The sequence below is a fragment of the Hyperolius riggenbachi genome, chromosome 11 (genome assembly GCF_040937935.1).
Source record: "Hyperolius riggenbachi isolate aHypRig1 chromosome 11, aHypRig1.pri, whole genome shotgun sequence".
NCBI classification, from domain to species: domain Eukaryota; kingdom Metazoa; phylum Chordata; class Amphibia; order Anura; family Hyperoliidae; genus Hyperolius; species Hyperolius riggenbachi.
Genome location: NC_090656.1, coordinates 137,960,607 through 137,978,881, shown reverse-complemented (window position 1 = coordinate 137,978,881; position 18,275 = coordinate 137,960,607). Strand labels below are relative to the sequence as shown.

Sequence of the window (18,275 nt, the reverse complement as noted above, 5' to 3'; positions counted from 1 at the left end):
AGCATACATATCATTCCATGTCAATGGTGAAACTCAACCTGTGTGTTGGTGGGCCACATATGAGAGTGTTAAGTCCCCTACTGTAGGTCACAAGTTCTCGCTGATGTGTTGCTCTATGATCTTCATCTTTTTTATACTTCGGCCTCCGAAACTGGAAGTTTTGCTGCACAGGAAGAAGTGTTGGGAAAATGGAGAGCAGTGTACAGCGCATTGGCAAGAGGCAGTGACATAGGTGAGTTAACATTCTCTGCTTTGGCCTCCACCATGTAGGTTAAGTTTTGCTTCCATATTCACTGGCTCCTCCCTAATTTTCATGTCCCGTTCTGGACCCGTCCAGGTGGCAGCTCTAATATGTATAAATTGGGACTTGAGAAGACAAAAGAACACAGGGATACTGGGAGCCCAATCTGGTGCATTGGAGGCAACCACTCGTATGGGCATGTGGGGACGTACTGTCCCCACTCGGCCTTGCAGATAAGGTGTGGCAGTTGAGGCTCCAAAAAAAGGTTCACTCTCAGAGAGTTATTCCCCCTTATCTGGGGAAACTTGAAGGGAGTTTGAGGGGCATGGGGACAAAAACTCTCCTTTTAAAGGCACGACATTTGCATTTTATGCCATGAAACTCGTTGTCCAAGTGCACAGTAAAGAGAAGATTTTTTTTAACATTTATACGTGAAAACTAGAATCAGAATCAGAATCAAGCTTTATTTTATGAACTACTAACTTCTACTAACTTCTATTAACTACTAACTACTATTAACTATTAACTACTTATTGAAGGTAGAATCTCTTTACGATTTTTTTGCTATACATGGTTCTTCTATATACATATAAATCTACTTTGGGTGCCTCCAGTGAATCTAAAACTGCAGATATGTATATGGTTATCCACATTTATCAGAAAATCGCCTCATTAAATCAAATCTCATCCCATGATTAATTGTGTAAAGAGTTAAGGGACTTTTTTTTTTTTTTTTTTTTAATCCACCTCCTACCCATCAGTTATTTACTGTTTACACCTCTGTTGGAAGGTTGTAATGTTCGGATTCTCCCTTTGTTGGGAGCTTGCTTTGCCATTTTCCCCTTATCCAGGACTCTTCAACTTTCCAGAGAGCAACCACCAAGGGGCAAACACCCCAACCCGAGCAGGATTCTCTTGTAGGCTATGAAAGTGGTTGCTAAGATTAGCAACCAAAAAAGTGTGAGTGCCATTTTGATATTCCTAATAATTAAGGTGGTAATAACAGTACACACTATTAGCTCCTGGTTTTCTCTCCTGTATCTTTCTGGTTCCCTAGACTGTCCAGGTGATCCGTCAAGCTTTTTCTCAATACATGTTTTCTTTCTCTTTGGTTCTTCTGTTTTATTAAAAAGGTTTATTGATTGTGACAAAAGAGAGTGAAAAATCAGCAACCTTGGCAAATCTGTCCCACAAGCCCACAAATTTGACAGAATTCTTATCATCCGGATTCTCACTGCAGCTAGACTTGCAATAGCTTCCAACTGGAAAAAGATAGCCCCTCCTGACTTCTCAGAAGTCAAACCAAAAATTAAGTGGACTAAATTAATGGAGCAACTTACGGCCTCCCTACGGGACTCAGAGGACAGATTCAACAAGATATGGGGCCCAGGGGATAATTATACCGGCGGGGACTGATTGCAAAAAGTATCAGGGACCCCTCACACCTATGCCAGGGCCTACCTTTATAACCTTCTCAATCTCTAACCTACAGGCTACTAGACTCAGGAACCAACCTATCCCAATATTGCTCTCATATATACCAACTACCAAACTGATAAAGAAAACAAGAAATCAAAAAACAAACCTAACCTTCCCCAGAACACCCTATACCCCTCCCCCTTACCCCTTGATGTAGGACTAATACTTAGTTTCTCTTTTCAACAAAATTTGTATGCTCTCTCATTTTTTTTGCCCCCTAACAGGTACCAGCAACTCGAGTTACTCCTCTCCCCCTTTTTTATTTTTCTCTTTTGGACTGAGTAACCTTATAAAGGACTACTTGTTATCCGCCACTTTGAACTTTTGGACTAATCGCTTTTGGATTCTAAATCTAGGCTTACCCTTACATCGAGTTAGTCAAACCCTGTTAGCAAGTATATAATGTATACAAATATGTACATTGTTATAGTTCTTTCCAAGTGTTATTGCAATTTCTCAATGGTTCTCTCAACTGTTAACACCTACTTTATTTTTTGAAATAAAAAATAGTGTTACAAAAAAAGAAAAATCAGCAACCTTAAATAACAGACATGCATTAAGGAAATCGAAAAACAATGAAAAGAGAATGATTTTGTACAGAAGCATGTTACTAATACCAGGAAATACAATCTATGGGAACAATTCTGTAAAAGACATTGCAGTTTTTCTCCAGGATAACCAGAACTGTCAGTATTAGAAGACAGAAACAAGTAGATTATGGGCAAATATGGAGAATGAACACTGGGGAGCTGTTATTAAATTGGTGAAGAGAAGAAAAAATTAAAAAGTTGATAGATTAGAAAGGAAAACGAGGAGAGAGAAATAAGATTTGTTTACTAACACCTCCCAGACCAAAATACTGGTAGCTTTTACAGAGGTCTGACCTTTTTTTTTTTTTTTTTTAATTCAGCTCACTCTATCCAGACTTTGAGGTAGAGGTCCACTCAATCTTTGAATAATAAGATCATTTCTTCATTATATTTTATTTTCTCAACCCGTTCAAATGGCAGTGTCACTGTAGGGGGTCTTTTGTGAGCGCCAGAAAGCTGGGATGAAGGCTCTCTCTGACCTCATTTAGGAGACGCAGCAAGACTGATTTAATTATAAGAGTTACTGGAAAGAAGGACCAAACAGAGTTGGTAGGTTTCAGGAAAGAAAGGTAAGTTGTAAGATGTGGTTTTCTTGACTAAACAGTGATTTTTTTTTTATGCAGTACATTTTAATCTTAGGACACTCCCATGCAATATGAAAAAGAGTGCTATTATCCAGATTGCACCTACTGTAAGTGCTAGGGACAGATAGGCAGATCCTGCAAAGTTTAATAGAAGTTATGTACCAGGGCTTTTGAAATTTAAAACACTGCTTTTGTTGTGTAGTTGCATTAACAAGGGTTTACGAGTTTGAAGGGTGATTTTGTGTCATTGTAATGCTGGGGATACACGGTACGTTTCTGTACCGTGTATCGACCAGCTGATCCGGCCAGCTGATAATATTCAGCTGGCCCGATCATGCCGCTCGACCCCCGCCCGCCCGATTCCCGCCGGCGGACAATGGCAGGGAATTGAGCGGTAATAAGGAAGCGCCGGCGGGGACGAGCGGCAATCGATCGGCGCGGACGAGCGGGGATGCGCCAGGCATCGAGCCGCTGGCTCGATCCGGCGCATAAAAGGAGCCGTGTATGCGCGGCATAAGTCTGCAAAATCTTTCCTAAGCTCTTTATTCCATTGTTTCTAGTTTTGTAGTAGAATGTTTGCTGATCTATCTGCAAGCAAAGCACACGCCCATGAATGGGTGTGTCTTTGGGACTCAGCATCTTGGCATTTATTATCAAAAGCTGTGCACTGGAGGACAATGGTGTTAGGTGTGTCTCTCTTTGTAAGGAAAATGTAATGTGGCTGGAAATAGGTCCACAGTGGGAAGGAGCAAGATGCTGACATATTTCTAGTTGCAAAATAGTCTTGTTTCTACCATCACATTTTAGATCACCTGCTCTGGGATATCGGGATATTACCCAGAAAGAAAAAAGTGGAAACAAATTTCCAGGAGCAAAGTCCAGGCTTTCTCTCAAAGGGGTCATGCATGGGTCCAGGAAAAGGCGAGATCATAAATTGTCTGCAGCACTTATGGAAACGGGACGTCAAATCAGGCGTGTGTACAAACGGTCGTTCAACTGATAAGACTGGTTTTGACTGATCCACGGCACGCTCCAGGAAGTAAGCGTAGGGGATCAAGTCACTGATTGTGCCTTCACTGCGACTCACCAGGTTGGTCACCTCCTCAAACGGCTGCATGAGCATGCATGCATTTCGCATCAGTGTCCAGTTGTTGGGCCAGAACATCCCCATCTCCCCAGATTGTGTCCTTCTACTGTAATTGTACAGGTACTGGGTGACGGCTTTCTCCTGGTCTAGCAGGCTTGATGCCACATGTTTAATGGTTCATGGAGGCAGCAAAGGGGGGGGGGGGGGCATCAAGTGTAGCATCTGAATTAGATGGTAGGGAAGATAATACTTCTGAATGTCCAGGAGGCATCTACAACCCTTATACTTGTGCAGGGTGAGGGTAGAAGAGTTCAGTTTTACTTTTTGATTGGCCTAAATCAACAAGTTTTGAAGGAAGTTTTATACCCAAGTGAGAAATTGATATAGAAATCCATTGAAAAGGAAACGATGCTTTACTTGTTTGGACCAGGAAATCTGGAATTTTTTGGTGCTTTATTTACTTGTATTATCTTCTGTAAATACTGGTACCTGTACACTTCAGTTTTCTGTTCTGTATACTTTATTTGCTGTTTTTTTCTTCACCTGCCTTTCCTTATCTGCAGTTCTTCTGTGATTTTTTTTTTTTTACATTGAAATCTGATGTTTTCAATATCTGGAGAGTGTAATGGTTAAGGGCGCGGCCTCTGACACAGGCGACCAGGGTTTTAATCTCGGCTCTTCCTGTTCAGTAAGCCAGCACCTATTCAGTAAGAGAACTTGGACTAACACTTCTACTGCCTATACAGTGTTTCCTATCGGCTGCAGCTCTGGTGCTTTGAGTCTGCTAGGAGAAAAGCACAATATAAATGTTCTGTTTTTTTGTTTTTTTTTTAATATTGCTTCTTTTGTTTCTCCCTTGCATTGTGAAAGCTGTAAAATTTCCATATTTACATAGTTACATAGTTATTTTGGTTGAAAAAAAACATACGTCCATCGAGTTCAACCAGTACAAAGTACAACTCCAGCCTGCTCTCTCACATATCCCTGTTGATCCAGAGGAAAGCAAAAAAAACCCCACAAGGCATGGTCCAATTAGCCCCAAAAGGGAAAAATTCCTTCCCGACTCCAGATGGCAATCAGATAAAATCCCTGGATCAACATCATTAGGCATTACCTAGTAATTGTAGCCATGGATGTCTTTCAACGCAAGGAAAGCATCTAAGCCCCTTTTAAATGCAGGTATAGAGTTTGCCATAACGACTTCCTGTGGCAATGCATTCCACATCTTAATCACTCTTACTGTAAAGAACCCTTTCCTAAATAAATGGCTAAAAGTGGCTGAATGGAGTAATGGTTAAGGGCTCTGCCTCTGACACAGGAGACCAGGGTTCGAATCTCGGCTTTGCCTGTTCAGTAAGCCAGCACCTATTCAGTAGGAGACATTTGGCTAGTCTCCTTAACACTGCTACTGCCTATAGAGCGCGTCCTAGTGGCTGCAGCTCTGGCGCTTTGAGTCCGCCAGGAGAAAAGCGCGATATAATTGTTCTGTCTTTTAAAACGTTTTTCCTCCATGCGCAGATCATGTCCTCTAGTCCTTTGAGAAAGCCTAGGGACAAAAAGCTCATCTGCCAAGCTATTATATTGTCCTCTGATGTATTTATACATGTTAATTAGATCTCCTCTAAGGCGTCTTTTCTCTAGACTAAATAAACCCAGTTCATCTAACCTTTCTTGGTAAGCGAGACCTTCCATCCCACGTATCAATTTTCTTGCTCGTCTCTGCACCTGCTCTAAAACTGCAATATCTTTTTTGTAATGTGGTGCCCAGAACTGAATTCCATATTCCAGATGTGGCCTTACTAGAGAGTTAAACAGGGGCAATATTATGCTAGCATCTCGAGTTTTTATTTCCCTTTTAATGCATCCCAAAATTTTGTTAGCTTTAGCTGCAGCGGCTTGGCATTGAGTACAATTATTTAACTTATTGTTGATGAGTACTCCTAAGTTCGTCTCCAAGTTTGATGTCCCCAACTGTATCCCATTTATTTTGTATGGTGCTAGACCATTGGTAAGACCAAAATGCATGACTTTAGATTTTTCAACATTGAATTTCATCTGCCATTTATGTGCCCATATAGCCATCCTATCCAGATCCTGTTGCAATATGACACTATCTTCCTGAGAGTTGATGATTCTGCACAATTTTGTATCATCTGCAAAAATAGCAACATTGCTCACTACTGCATCTACTAGGTCACTAATACATAAATTGAAGAGCACTGGACCCAGTACAGACCCCTGTGGGACCCCACTGCTAACAGTCTCCCATTTTGAGTACGATCCATTGACCACAACTCTTTGTTTTCTGTCCATTAGCCAGTTCCCTATCCATGCACACAGACTCTTCCCTAGTCCTTGCATCCTCAACTTTTGCACCAGACTTTTGTGGGGAACAGTGTCGAAGGCCTTTGCAAAGTCCAAGTATATCACATCTACAGCATTCCCAATATCCATATTAGCATTCACTACCTCATAAAAGCTGAGCATGTTAGTCAAACAGGACCTGTCTTTAGTAAACCCATGTTGATGCTGAGAAATAAGATTATTTTCTACCATGAAGTCATGTATAGTATCTCTTAGTAACCCCTCAAATAGTTTGCATACAACTGATGTTAAGCTTACAGGTCTATAATTTCCTGGATCTGATTTTTGCCCTTCTTAAATAATGGGAAAACGTGGGCTGTACGCCAATCCACTGGAATTCTGCCAGTTGAAAGAGAGTCACAAAAGTTAAGTTAAAGGGGTTTATCTATAACTGAACTTAATTCCCTTAGGACCCGAGGATGCATGCCATCCAGGCCAGGTGCCTTGTCTATTTTTAATTTATTTAGTCTTGCCTTCACTTCTTCCTGCGTTAAGTATTTAATATATGTTGGCACTTTATAAATACAATAAATAAATAAATAAATATTACAGTTAGAAGATTGAGACTCTTCTGCCTCTGTAATTTGCAACAGTGCTGTTTCCTTTGTGAAGACAGAAGCAAAGAAAGCATTTAATAACTCTGCCTTACCTTGGTCATCCACCATTGAGTTCCCACCCTCATCCTTTAGGAGTCCTATACAGTCAACCTTTCTTTTTTTAGAGTTGATGTACTTGTAAAACTTTTTTGGGTTGCATTTGATATATACAATATTGATTGAGAATAAGTTTAAAAGCTTGCCATTTCCCTTCAGTGTCCTCCCCTTGTAGTACATTATCCCAGTTCACCAAACTTAGTGCCTGCCTAATTTGATTGAACTTTGCTTTTCTAAAATTCATAGTTTTAGTGGTCCCGCTGCCCCGTGGCCTATCAGTCACCAGATCAAACGTTATCATGTTGTGATCACTATTTCCCAAATGTTCTTGAACCTGCACATTTGATACATTATCTGGTCTATTAGAAATGATCAGATCCAGTAACGCATTCCCCCTAGTTGGTTCCGTTACCATTTGAGTCAAGTAATTGTCCTGTAGTGCTGCCAGAAATCTGCTGCTTTTACCAGAGTGGGTAGCCTCAATACCCCAGTCAATGTCTGGAAAGTTGAAGTCGCCCATAACTATGACCTCATTTGGAGGTTAGGAGATACATTTCTACCATTTGAGCTGCTACAACTTAATAGGCAGATTCCTATATCTGAACATTATAGATATTGTCAATTAAAACATTTTTTTGTGCGGAATTCAACTTCAGGGGGCCGTTTGAATGCTACTTTTTTTGAAAACTTTTATCTTTCTGAACAGATTCCAAAAGGGATAATTTCCTCTCTATATAATTATTTGAGAAGTTTCTCTGATAAAAACAAAACAAGTAGCATGGTGGCCTGGGATTTAGACTTGGCACAAAATTTTGATATTGTGCACTGGAATAAAATGTTTTCAAATATTAAAACCGTTACGAAATATGCAGCAGTTAGAGACACTGCGCCGAAAGTAGCTACACGTTGGTATCTAGTCCCTATCAGGTTGCATAAGATGTTTCCTCAAGTATCTCCAAAGTCCTTTCGGCTTTCATGGCTCTATGATGCACATATTTTGGGAGTGTCCAAAGGCAGGCTGATTTATGGTCACAGGTGAGTTCTCTTAAGCAAATTATGTGGAAAACAAATTAGATTAGATTCAGTGCAAGCTTTATTGTTTACTCCTAATCCTTTGGTACTGAAAATTCGGAGGAAAGTATATTACGTACTATTATGTTCAGTGTTTTGGGTAATTGCATGTTCCTGGAAACAACCCAGATCTTAATTTTGACAAGGTTCTCTCTAGGATGGACAGCATCATGTTAACTGACTTTATTTTCCATACATTGTTTGATACTATGGAGAAATTTCACCTACATTGGGATGACTGGCATTCCCAAAGAACTGATATGCAATCTTCATAGTTCAGTTCATAGTTCTGTTTCTTATGTATGTTACATGTAACTGTTTTATTCCAGATGGACATTATGGTAGATCTCTATTCCTGCATTTACGCTGAATACATTTTCTGTAGCTTTGTCCCTATTTTCTACATTTGGAATAATGTTATTGTACTTTTTGATATTTTGATATGCTTAATAAACCTTTAGTGAAAGAAAAAAAAAGATGTATTAGGTGATCATTATTTAGCTCAGAAGCCTGGAGGACAGGCTTTTTTATCAGCAGTGCTGCTGGGTGTTGCCTGAAAATGGAATGTAGAATAGATAGTGCAAGATATAGGTAAAAACTGCAAGATAACCTCTTTCAGTCTGCTATAAAGCTTAGGCTGAATAAGTTCATCTTTCAAATGAGAAATCGTTTTCAACACAAAGATAAACATACATCAGACTGCCACAAGAGCAAAAAATGTGAATGTCCTACAATGGCCAAGTGAAAAACTGACCACTGACGTCATAAACTCAGACTCGTAAACCATGATCCATAATGTGTCATAAGCAGGTTGTCCAGGAATTCACAAATATTCCTAGTTCTAGTTATGTAAGGAGAAACAGTAGTGATCCCATTAGTTTGAGGTATAGTACCATGGTCAATAAGGCTTTATTAACATTTTGCCTGTTTATAGTATGGGTGTGAAAAGGCATGGGGGTGCCATCCACTGTAATGCTCATTCATTATCAGGGACATAGTTTGTTTTTTTAGATCACAGCTTCATTGGAATGCTCTCCTCTCACAAAAACCTGAAGTCCAACTTTAAGTTAGTGTTCAAGTGCCCCAGTTCCAGCGACCCCACTTTCTCTTCCAGCAACCCCATCTCAAGTGGTTCCTTGCTCAACTAACTGCATGCCGAGCTCCAACCTCCCTACATTCATTAGTGGTACAATGGACATGTGACTGTCGTGACAAGGGATGGTCAATTAGATGCAAATAATTCTGAATTGATGCAAGATTAGGAAGTTTATGTACATTTTATATGCAAATGAATGCAGTTTGAAAATTGACCTATTGAATCCCGCCAAGGTGGTATTCAATTGGCCCCTCTCCTGTTTTGACAATATTGAGGAACACTATTACAAGCGGCTCTTTAATTGTGGAAACTATAATTAGAAGCAATATAATGCAGGTCACTATACTCAGGAGCACCGAGGACATAAATTGGGTACACAGTTAAAGAATAACATGGAATGGTGATTAAACAAGTAGACTATTATAGTAAAAGAAGTGTTAAGCAAGTCCAGCTTTTAAAGATGATGCCTCTTGCAAAATGTATGCCTCCTCTCCTATTACTTTAGTAATGTTAGACCATTACTATAGTAGGTATTAGATTGTGAGCACCTCTGAGGAACAGTTAATGACATGACTATAGACTTTTTAAAGTGCTGTGAAAGATGCCAGCTGGATAGCGTACTGGTAAGGCTGTTACCTTTGATGGAATTTGACCCTTTTGAACAGGGTTCAAATCCTGGTATGTAAAATTGCAAGGAGTCTTTGGGCAAGGCTCCATAATGATATTGTGCGCCCTAAGTGGCTGCAGCCCTGAAGCACTCTAAGTCTGCTAGGAGAAAAGCATGATAGACATGTTTTGCATCTTGTCTTGTCTAAAATGCATCATAATAATATCACTAATAATAATTTACATCACAATTCTTGTTTTACTTGCATTTATAGTGGGATTTGGTATGCAGCAACAAGCACAGAAGACAACTTGCTCAGTCTTTGTATATGGCCGGTGTGCTTGTGGGAGCCATCATCTTGGGAGGTCTATCAGACAAGTGGGTAAAACCTAATAGGGTTGTCTTACTCCACTGTTAATCTACAGTACAAAACCCACCTTAAAACATCATAACTAACTCTTCACACTTTCCTAGGTATGGTCGAAGGGCATTACTGATTTGGTCATACCTGCAAATGGCTGTGACTGGTACCTGCACTGCATTTTCTCCAAATTACCTCTCGTATTGCATATTCCGCTTCCTTACTGGGATGGCTCTGTCTGGAATCGGCCTGAACACCACTGCACTAAGTAAGTAGAAAAACTTTGCACAGCAAACCTAGTTGGGGAAAAGAGGAGCATATCTGTCTTTGACTAACATAATGACATAATGTAGACTATTTATCAACAAGTGTGAAAGGACTATATAGATATACATCAGGTTACCAAATATTGTACACAATAATAGCACAAGTGTCCTATTGCACTACTTTAGACCTTGTCTTCCTGATAATTGTCAGTTGTCAATTTGCCTCATGATTAAAGGGGCACTACAGCGAAAAACTGTAAAATTTAAATTATGTGCAAACATATACAAATAAGAAGTTCATTTTTTTCCAGAGTAAAATGAGCCATAAATTACTTTTCTCCTATTTTTTTTGGGCAGTTAGACAGATCAACTGCCATTCACTAAGGCTTTTGAAAATAAATATATCCCTGGGAATCCCCTATAAAGAGATGGACTAGTCCAAAACCTGTCACTTCTGTCAGATTTCTACTACCTACTGTATGTGACAGCAACATAGGATAAAAGTCATTTATGGCTCATTTTACTCTGGAAAAAAATGTACTTCTTATTTGTATATGTTTGCACATATTTTACATTTTAGAGTTTTTTCACTGTAGTGCCCCTTTAAGATTAAAGTGTGACTCATAAAGCAAAAGGGAAATAGATTGAGAGCCCCTGATAATGTAGTAGGTTTGACCACGCAATTTTCAATGTATATGGTAGTGAAAATATACTCACAAAGGTGGGTTACTCACTCTCTCTGACTGTGCAGGAGCTGGAGGACAGCCAAAGAGTGTGTAACATTCATCACTTGTTACATTCTGTTTAGTTAAATGTATCTATCTAAACTTCGGCTGCGGGGAGCAGTTCTCTCCACGGAACTTTAAAGCTCTGTGTGTAACCCTTCCAATGCTGGTCTAGTAAAAAAAAATGCTGGTTGCATATAATATGCTGTAAATAATGTTTTAGAGCAAAGTTGAAATGCAGGTGTGACGGATTGCGGAGAAACCGCCGCGCCTTCTGACAGTGAGGCGGCGGTGTCCGCGCACAGAGTGGCGGTTTCCCCGCAGCAACATGCGTCTGGTTTGGCTGGACCCAGTAGTGCACACAGATGGAGAGCTACGCGCGCGCGCCGCAAGACAGGCTCTTTATACCAATAGGAGAAGGATCAGCTGATCAAGGCGGTCAGCTGATCCCAGCTCAGTGGTTGATTGGTTGATGGGAGCTGGGTGGCGCTGGAGAGCGCTCCACTGTATATATCTCTTGCTGTTCAGTTGCTGGTTGTCTGGCGTTGCGAATATCTATGTGTTAGCACTCAGACCTAGTCAGATCTTTCAGTGTGGTGGAACCAGGAGGACCTGGGAATCCACACTTAGCCAGTTTACTGTGTATCATCTGTGTTATTCCTTAGACCAGTTCCAGGGTGTAGAGACCACGGACCTCACAACTCAGACTAGGAATACTGTGTATCATCTGTATTATTCATTAGACCAGTTCCAGGGTGTAGAGACCACGGACCTTACACCCCAGACTAGGAATACTGTGTATCATCTGTGTTATTCCTTAGACCAGTTCCAGGGTGTAGAGACCACGGACCTCACACCCCAGACTAGGAATACTGTGTATCATCTGTGTTATTTCTTAGACCAGTTCCAGGGTGTAGAGACCACGGACCTCACACCCCAGACTAAGAATGCTGTGTATCATCTGTGTTATTCATTAGACCAGTTCCAGGGTGTAGAGACCACGGACCTCACACCCCAGACTAGGAATACTGTGTATCATTTGTGTTATTCATTAGACCAGTTCCAGGGTGTAGAGACCACGGACCTCACACCCCAGACTAGGGAACTTGTGTTATCATCCTGTTATACATCAGACTAGTTCCAGGGTGTAGAGACCACGGACCTTACACCCAGACTAGGCATTGTTTGATATCTGTTATGACGTATTGCTTTCCTGACCACTCCTCTGATCTCTGATTCGGTACCTTGCACTTCTGATATTCCGTTGCCAAACCCTGCTTGCCTTGGATACCGAATCAGCTTACCGTTTGTGTACTTTATCTGTCAGTGTGTTGCCGACCCGGCCTGCCCGACCTTTCTGGCTGTCACCCAACCCTTGGGTGCTCAGCCTCCCTGCAGGGGCCCTCTGCTTCTCAGGGGGCACTGCTGCTAAACCAGTCAGGGTCTCCTTCTCCTGGAGTCCTTGACTGCAGTAGAGTCTGTCTGTACATATTGGACCACCTGCTACCCTGGTGGTCCAATTTCTACTGTTACACCAAACACTCACACACTTCAGGTGTCCAGAGGTTAGCAATATATCTGTATTATCGGTGATTCTGCAGATGATCAATAATCAGGTATATATCTGTATTCTTGGTGATACTGCAGATCACCAATAATCAGATTCTCTCTGCGTGCTGACACCAATCGTTACAGCAGGGTTATATTCCGCTTTAACCTCTTTTAAACTAACTGCCCAACTGTAACCTTACTTTTCAAACAAGGCTAGGTTCACATTTAAAGATGAACTTCATTCCAATTAGTAGCTGATACCCCCTAACCCACAAGAAATCTGTACCTTTTCTCAAATAGATCATCAGGGACCCAGGCAGGTCTGTATGGCTGATATTGTGGTGAAACCCCTCCCACAGTGTGATGTCATGACCAAAGTCCTGACAGTTTGCTGTCTGTGAACCCTGACTAAATAATCTATAAATAAATATTGTAAACAATAAGCAATTTTTTTTCATTATGTTATTTTCACTTACAGTTGCTCTTTAAAACGTCCTAAAGTATAACAATACAGTTAGGTTCACACTCATGCTAGAGCTAGATCATCAATATGGACAGTGCAGCAGATCCCATGTACAATGTGCTGTGTCCATCGAAGTAATTGTGGTGTCCTTTGTAACAGACATGACATAGATACCATGCTATCCATGCTAAGACATATCCAAGGTTCATATGGCATCCGGAAAAGTGGTATTGATTAAAAGGAAATAAATATAGCAGCTTCCATATATTTCTCACTTCACGTTCCCTTTAACTAGCATGGAATGCAAATCGTGCTTGTTTAACAAACAGCTGTCTATTTCAAGTAAAATAAGATGTTTTATTTAATATTCTTAAAAATGAAAATTATTTACAACAATTTACCTTATACAACGAAGACTGTTGATACAAACACTAAAGTAGACAACACAGAACCGGCACTGCAACTGCTTTTAAAACATGCATAGAAAACGTAGTATGTTGCTAGAGGGTTAGTAACGGGTCATGCTGTAGTTTGCGTGCTCAGACTTGAAAAGCAGAAGGTCATGGTAAGCAGAATGTAAGAGGGTAGTCGGCACATGCAAGCAAGGTAGCATATAAAAAAGCTTTATTCTTGCGGCTTCATGCAAATTGCATAACAACACAGTTATTGGTAAAAATAGTCCTACCCGTTACTTCAAGTGGCTGTGGGGTGAGGTGGGAGCAGTGGGGGCCGCCTTACGATCGTTTCGCTCTCCTGAGCGTCTTCAGAGGCAATGCGCATTGCCTCTGAAGACGCTCAGGAGAGCGAAACGGTCGTAAGGCGGCCCCCACTGCTCCCACCTCACCCCACAGCCACTTGAAGTAACGGGTAGGACTATTTTTACCAATAACTGTGTTGTTATGCAATTTGCATGAAGCCGCAAGAATAAAGCTTTTTTATATGCTACCTTGCTTGCATGTGCCGACTACCCTCTTACATTCTGCTTACAATGAAGACTGTATTAGTTTTCTCTTTCAGTACATTCCCATAGAGATACAGCTTTTGTAGCCTCCCAAGTGGGATGCTCTACCGTCAGGAAGCTTATAAAATACTCTACTGCTACTACTAAAAAAACTGCTGTGATTACTACTGACAAGTTCATGGTGGGAAAAAGTTGGATGAGGATGCAAAATTTGTCTTTTAAAACACACCTCAGTACAGTAAATATTACTGTATATTGAAACTTGAGAAATCCAAACTGCATGTCAGATATCTTAATGAAGTTAACCTAGACTCAATGATCCCTACACCAGTCAAGTGCAATGTACCATGCTACGTCAGGCACACATGGCTGTAAATCTACTAAAATAATGCAGATTAATGCCAGTTTGCCAGTACTTGTGCTGAGAGAGATGAGACAAGAGGCGCACATCTGTTGCAATCTCTGCAGGAACTTCATGTTGTAGGCATCTCCTCCTGCGTCACATCCAGACAGCATTCCATGGTCATCTGACCACCTAATGATCCTTCCCATACTGCCTCATCTCTTATTCATTGATCTGCTCTTGACCAGCCCAGTTTAGCTTCCCCATCAATCTTACACATCACCAGATCAGGGCTGAGCACCAGCTGTTCTTTATACTATCTGCAGCTCCTGTCAGCTTCTGCTAAATTGAATAATGTAGTGTCCAATTCACATGCAACATGCTCTAATGCTGTAGAAATGGAATAATTGGTGCTGAGTCACAATGTTTGGATGCTTAAACCAGTCATACATGCTGAATTCCCAAATTTACATTATAACAGGTGTAATGACTGAGCCTGGATAATTCATAGTTAACAGTTAAGGACTCAACCTTAACAAACCTGATACCTTAGGCCATAGTCTATGTGGCCTATGAAGAAATATAGGCCAGATAGGCTAGAAGAGGTTAAGTCCACCCAGTTTGTGGTAAAATGACTCAACATGGATCAATGAGACCTCAATGATTATCACTATTAGCATGTTACATTCAAAGTTGCCTCAACAATGGTAAAGTTGCACAGAGGCATAAAAATCTCTGTGTGCATGGATGTTTTAGAGGCTAATTAGAAATGAAGCAATACCATTACCAGCCCAGGTGATTTATACAACAGAGTGTCCCAGAGGAGGGTGAAGTACCATACAGTTTTACGGCCAGTACCAACAATTTCCTCTGGGCCTTTGTTAGGAGGATCAACACTTTTACAAGATTGCTTGTTATGCTATGGCACTTTACTGCTGGTTGCCATCACTTTAAAGCAATGAACATTCTGATTGCTACTTTATAGATTTACAGTTAACACTTGTCACTTTTATAATAGCAAACCCTATTGGCTGAAATGGAGAACAGTGGAGAACTACCTACTTGCCATAAATGGATGCGGTGGAAACCTATGGCCCATGTATTGCTACTTTTTCTAGTACAATACCCTACTGCTACTTTTTCTAGTGAGAAGTAATGGTCCCAGATTACAATCCATTTTTATTCTCATTATTATAAAAAACGTGACATGGGGACACTGCCTGTCACACTTTTTTCTGCTATCTATTTTTTTTTTTAAATCAAAACATTTCAATATTGAAAAAAATGCTAAAATATTGCATTAAATGCTAAAACATTTTTGGTGGTAGGGTTGATTGATTGCAGCACGTATCACTCAAATTTCCTCCTCCTCCTTTTTCAGTTTCTTTTCCAGGAACACACCCTTTAACATATTTTGTACACCATCTGGACCTTCAAAGGCAAAGTGGGCAAAAGTGCACCCAGATCACAATCACCCCTGGAAGGTTCCAATTAAAATAATACAGATATTAAAACACCTAAAATCAAACAATTTTGTTTTTCATATTTTTGTTTTTAAGACGATTACGTCAAAGGCATTCTGACACTGATCAGAGGCCTAAATAATCTCTGGAGAAGACCTTGTCAAAGACCTCAGGTCACTCTGTTAGAGGCACACTAGAAGGCCAGAATGACTAAATGCGTCAAACCATGTGAGAGGGAAATAAAATTGCAACAACCATTGGAGGAACTTCTAAGTTGCTTATTATCAGTGGTGGCAGTAAAGCCTTTGTGGCAAAAATAAGGAGAGACTTGCACCACACTTACAGCTTCAGTGATTTATTTCCAATTATTATTTTTAATTTATAAAGCGTCAACATATTACGTGGCACTGTACAAAGTAGGAAAACAAACAAGGGGTACATAATGATACAGACAATGATATACATCAAATATGAACACTGGTACAAAATGCAGAAATGGTGGTTACAATGACAGATGCAACTTGATGAATAAAATGTATAACAGAGTGTGAGCTATGAAATAAACAACAAAATCCAAGACACAAGGGTGAGAGAGCCCTGCCCTTGCGAGCTTACAATCTAAAGGAATGGGGGGTTGACTCGCCAATACCTCAAGATGCAGAGGCAGAGAGGACCATACATGATGGCCGTTTCACATCTAGGGTGCTTGGTCACATGGAATCCGGGCAAACCCCTGCTTTGCGACTCCCCCTTGTGACCCCTTTTTTACCAGCCTTGGGGTATCAGCGATTCAGCCATGGGTAGCCATATCATCTGGTTGTACTGAATGTACTTGCATATTGATGGATTGGAAATAAATTGCGAAGCTTTAAGATGGTGCACGTCTTTCCTTCTTTTTGCCACATTGCCTGACTTTTTCGGGATCTACATGGAGAACATCTGGCAAGACAGTGGAAAGCTACCACAACTGAAAGGGGTGAGATCTGTTGCCATTGACATACTCTATAATTGTTGAAGTTTGGAAGTTATTATGCAGTAATGCCTTTGCTACCCACCCCAGCTCTGGTACTCTTGGCAACAATTATTAAAAGTAGCAACATAAACTGCAGAAGATATGTGATTTTCTGCAGAAAACAGAGGGCCAGTCTAATTCTAGGCAACGCCCAATTAAAGTATAAAAAACTAAAAACTACTTAAAAGAAAGTTAACTATAAGCTTACCGTTAATGATGACAACGTTCAAAGTATAAACATTTTTATTATTAAGGTCAAAAACGATGTGTTTTGTGGCCTGAAGCCATTCCGTAAGGTAAATAAGCCTTGTCCAAAAGTGTATCTATCTCAGAGTGCCTTCAGGCCACAATACATCTTGTTTTTGCCCTTATTAATAAAACTGTCTAAACTATGAACATTTTCATCATTGAAGGTAAACTTATAGTTACCTTCCTTTTAAGCAGTTTTGAGTTTTTAATACTTTTATTGGGAGCTTCCAGTCACTAGCTACATGTGTTTCCACCCCGTATGAGGTTCAGAAATTTTACATGTTATGATTTTTCTTTTAGAGAAGCAACCACACCTGTACATGAAAGGCCAATTGGAGAAAGTACTTCCTCGCATGCGATTATACTACTTGCAGGTTGGGCAACCAGACGAGTATGCCTACCGTTTCTTTGACTACTTACACTAACTTTATAACGAAATCTTACACCAGACTGGGCTCCTGTTTTCCCTGTGTTATACTTTTTTGTTTCTGCATATCACATAATTCCAGGTAACACTCACAGACAAGACATGTCCATAATGGTCAATGAGTATGTTGGCTCTAATTTGGATACCAGCAACTTGATAATAGGCAAGAGCAGCCATGAATTACTAAGTATCTAAGATAGACCACTGGCAGGAGCTTGAAGAACATGCTCCAGAGGTGCTGGTCTGTTTTTCAGCAAATTTCTTACCAGAAAGGGTGTTGAACAATGACAAAGTTGGAGGGGTGTTGCAGCACCCTAGGCAAAAAGGTACAGGAGAGAAAAACGGGAGCCCAAATAGTGTAGCATGTTAGATAGGAAAAGCATGAAGAAAGGAAATCCGAAATACTCCTCACAAAGGCGGAGACAATAAACCCGACTCCACTCGGGGTGGTCCTGACAGAAATGGATGTGGCCGCTCTGAGCACAAGTAGAAAGATGGTGGATGACTATAAGATGGAATCTGCTTGTTCAGAAAATGTAGGCCAATAAGTATTTCTTTACTAATAACTTCCTGAAATGTTGCTTTACAACTAATTTCAATAAATCTGACACATTTTTAAGAACTAAGAAATGTATGAGTTATGCTTAAAGAGAAACTATTAGCTATAAAATGCCTCCCCAAA

The 18,275-nt window shown here is 40.4% G+C and overlaps 1 protein-coding gene across 1 annotated transcript in view; it reads left to right on the top strand.

The window, feature by feature from the left end:
- The window catches only part of LOC137538751 (solute carrier family 22 member 6-A-like), a 115,630-nt gene that overhangs the window by 46,422 nt on the left and 50,933 nt on the right, over positions 1-18,275 (top strand). The window contains exons 3-4 of the mRNA XM_068261064.1: positions 10,047-10,150; positions 10,247-10,401. Coding sequence (XP_068117165.1) covers positions 10,047-10,150; positions 10,247-10,401 — 259 coding nt within the window. The remainder of the gene's footprint in view (positions 1-10,046; positions 10,151-10,246; positions 10,402-18,275) is intronic.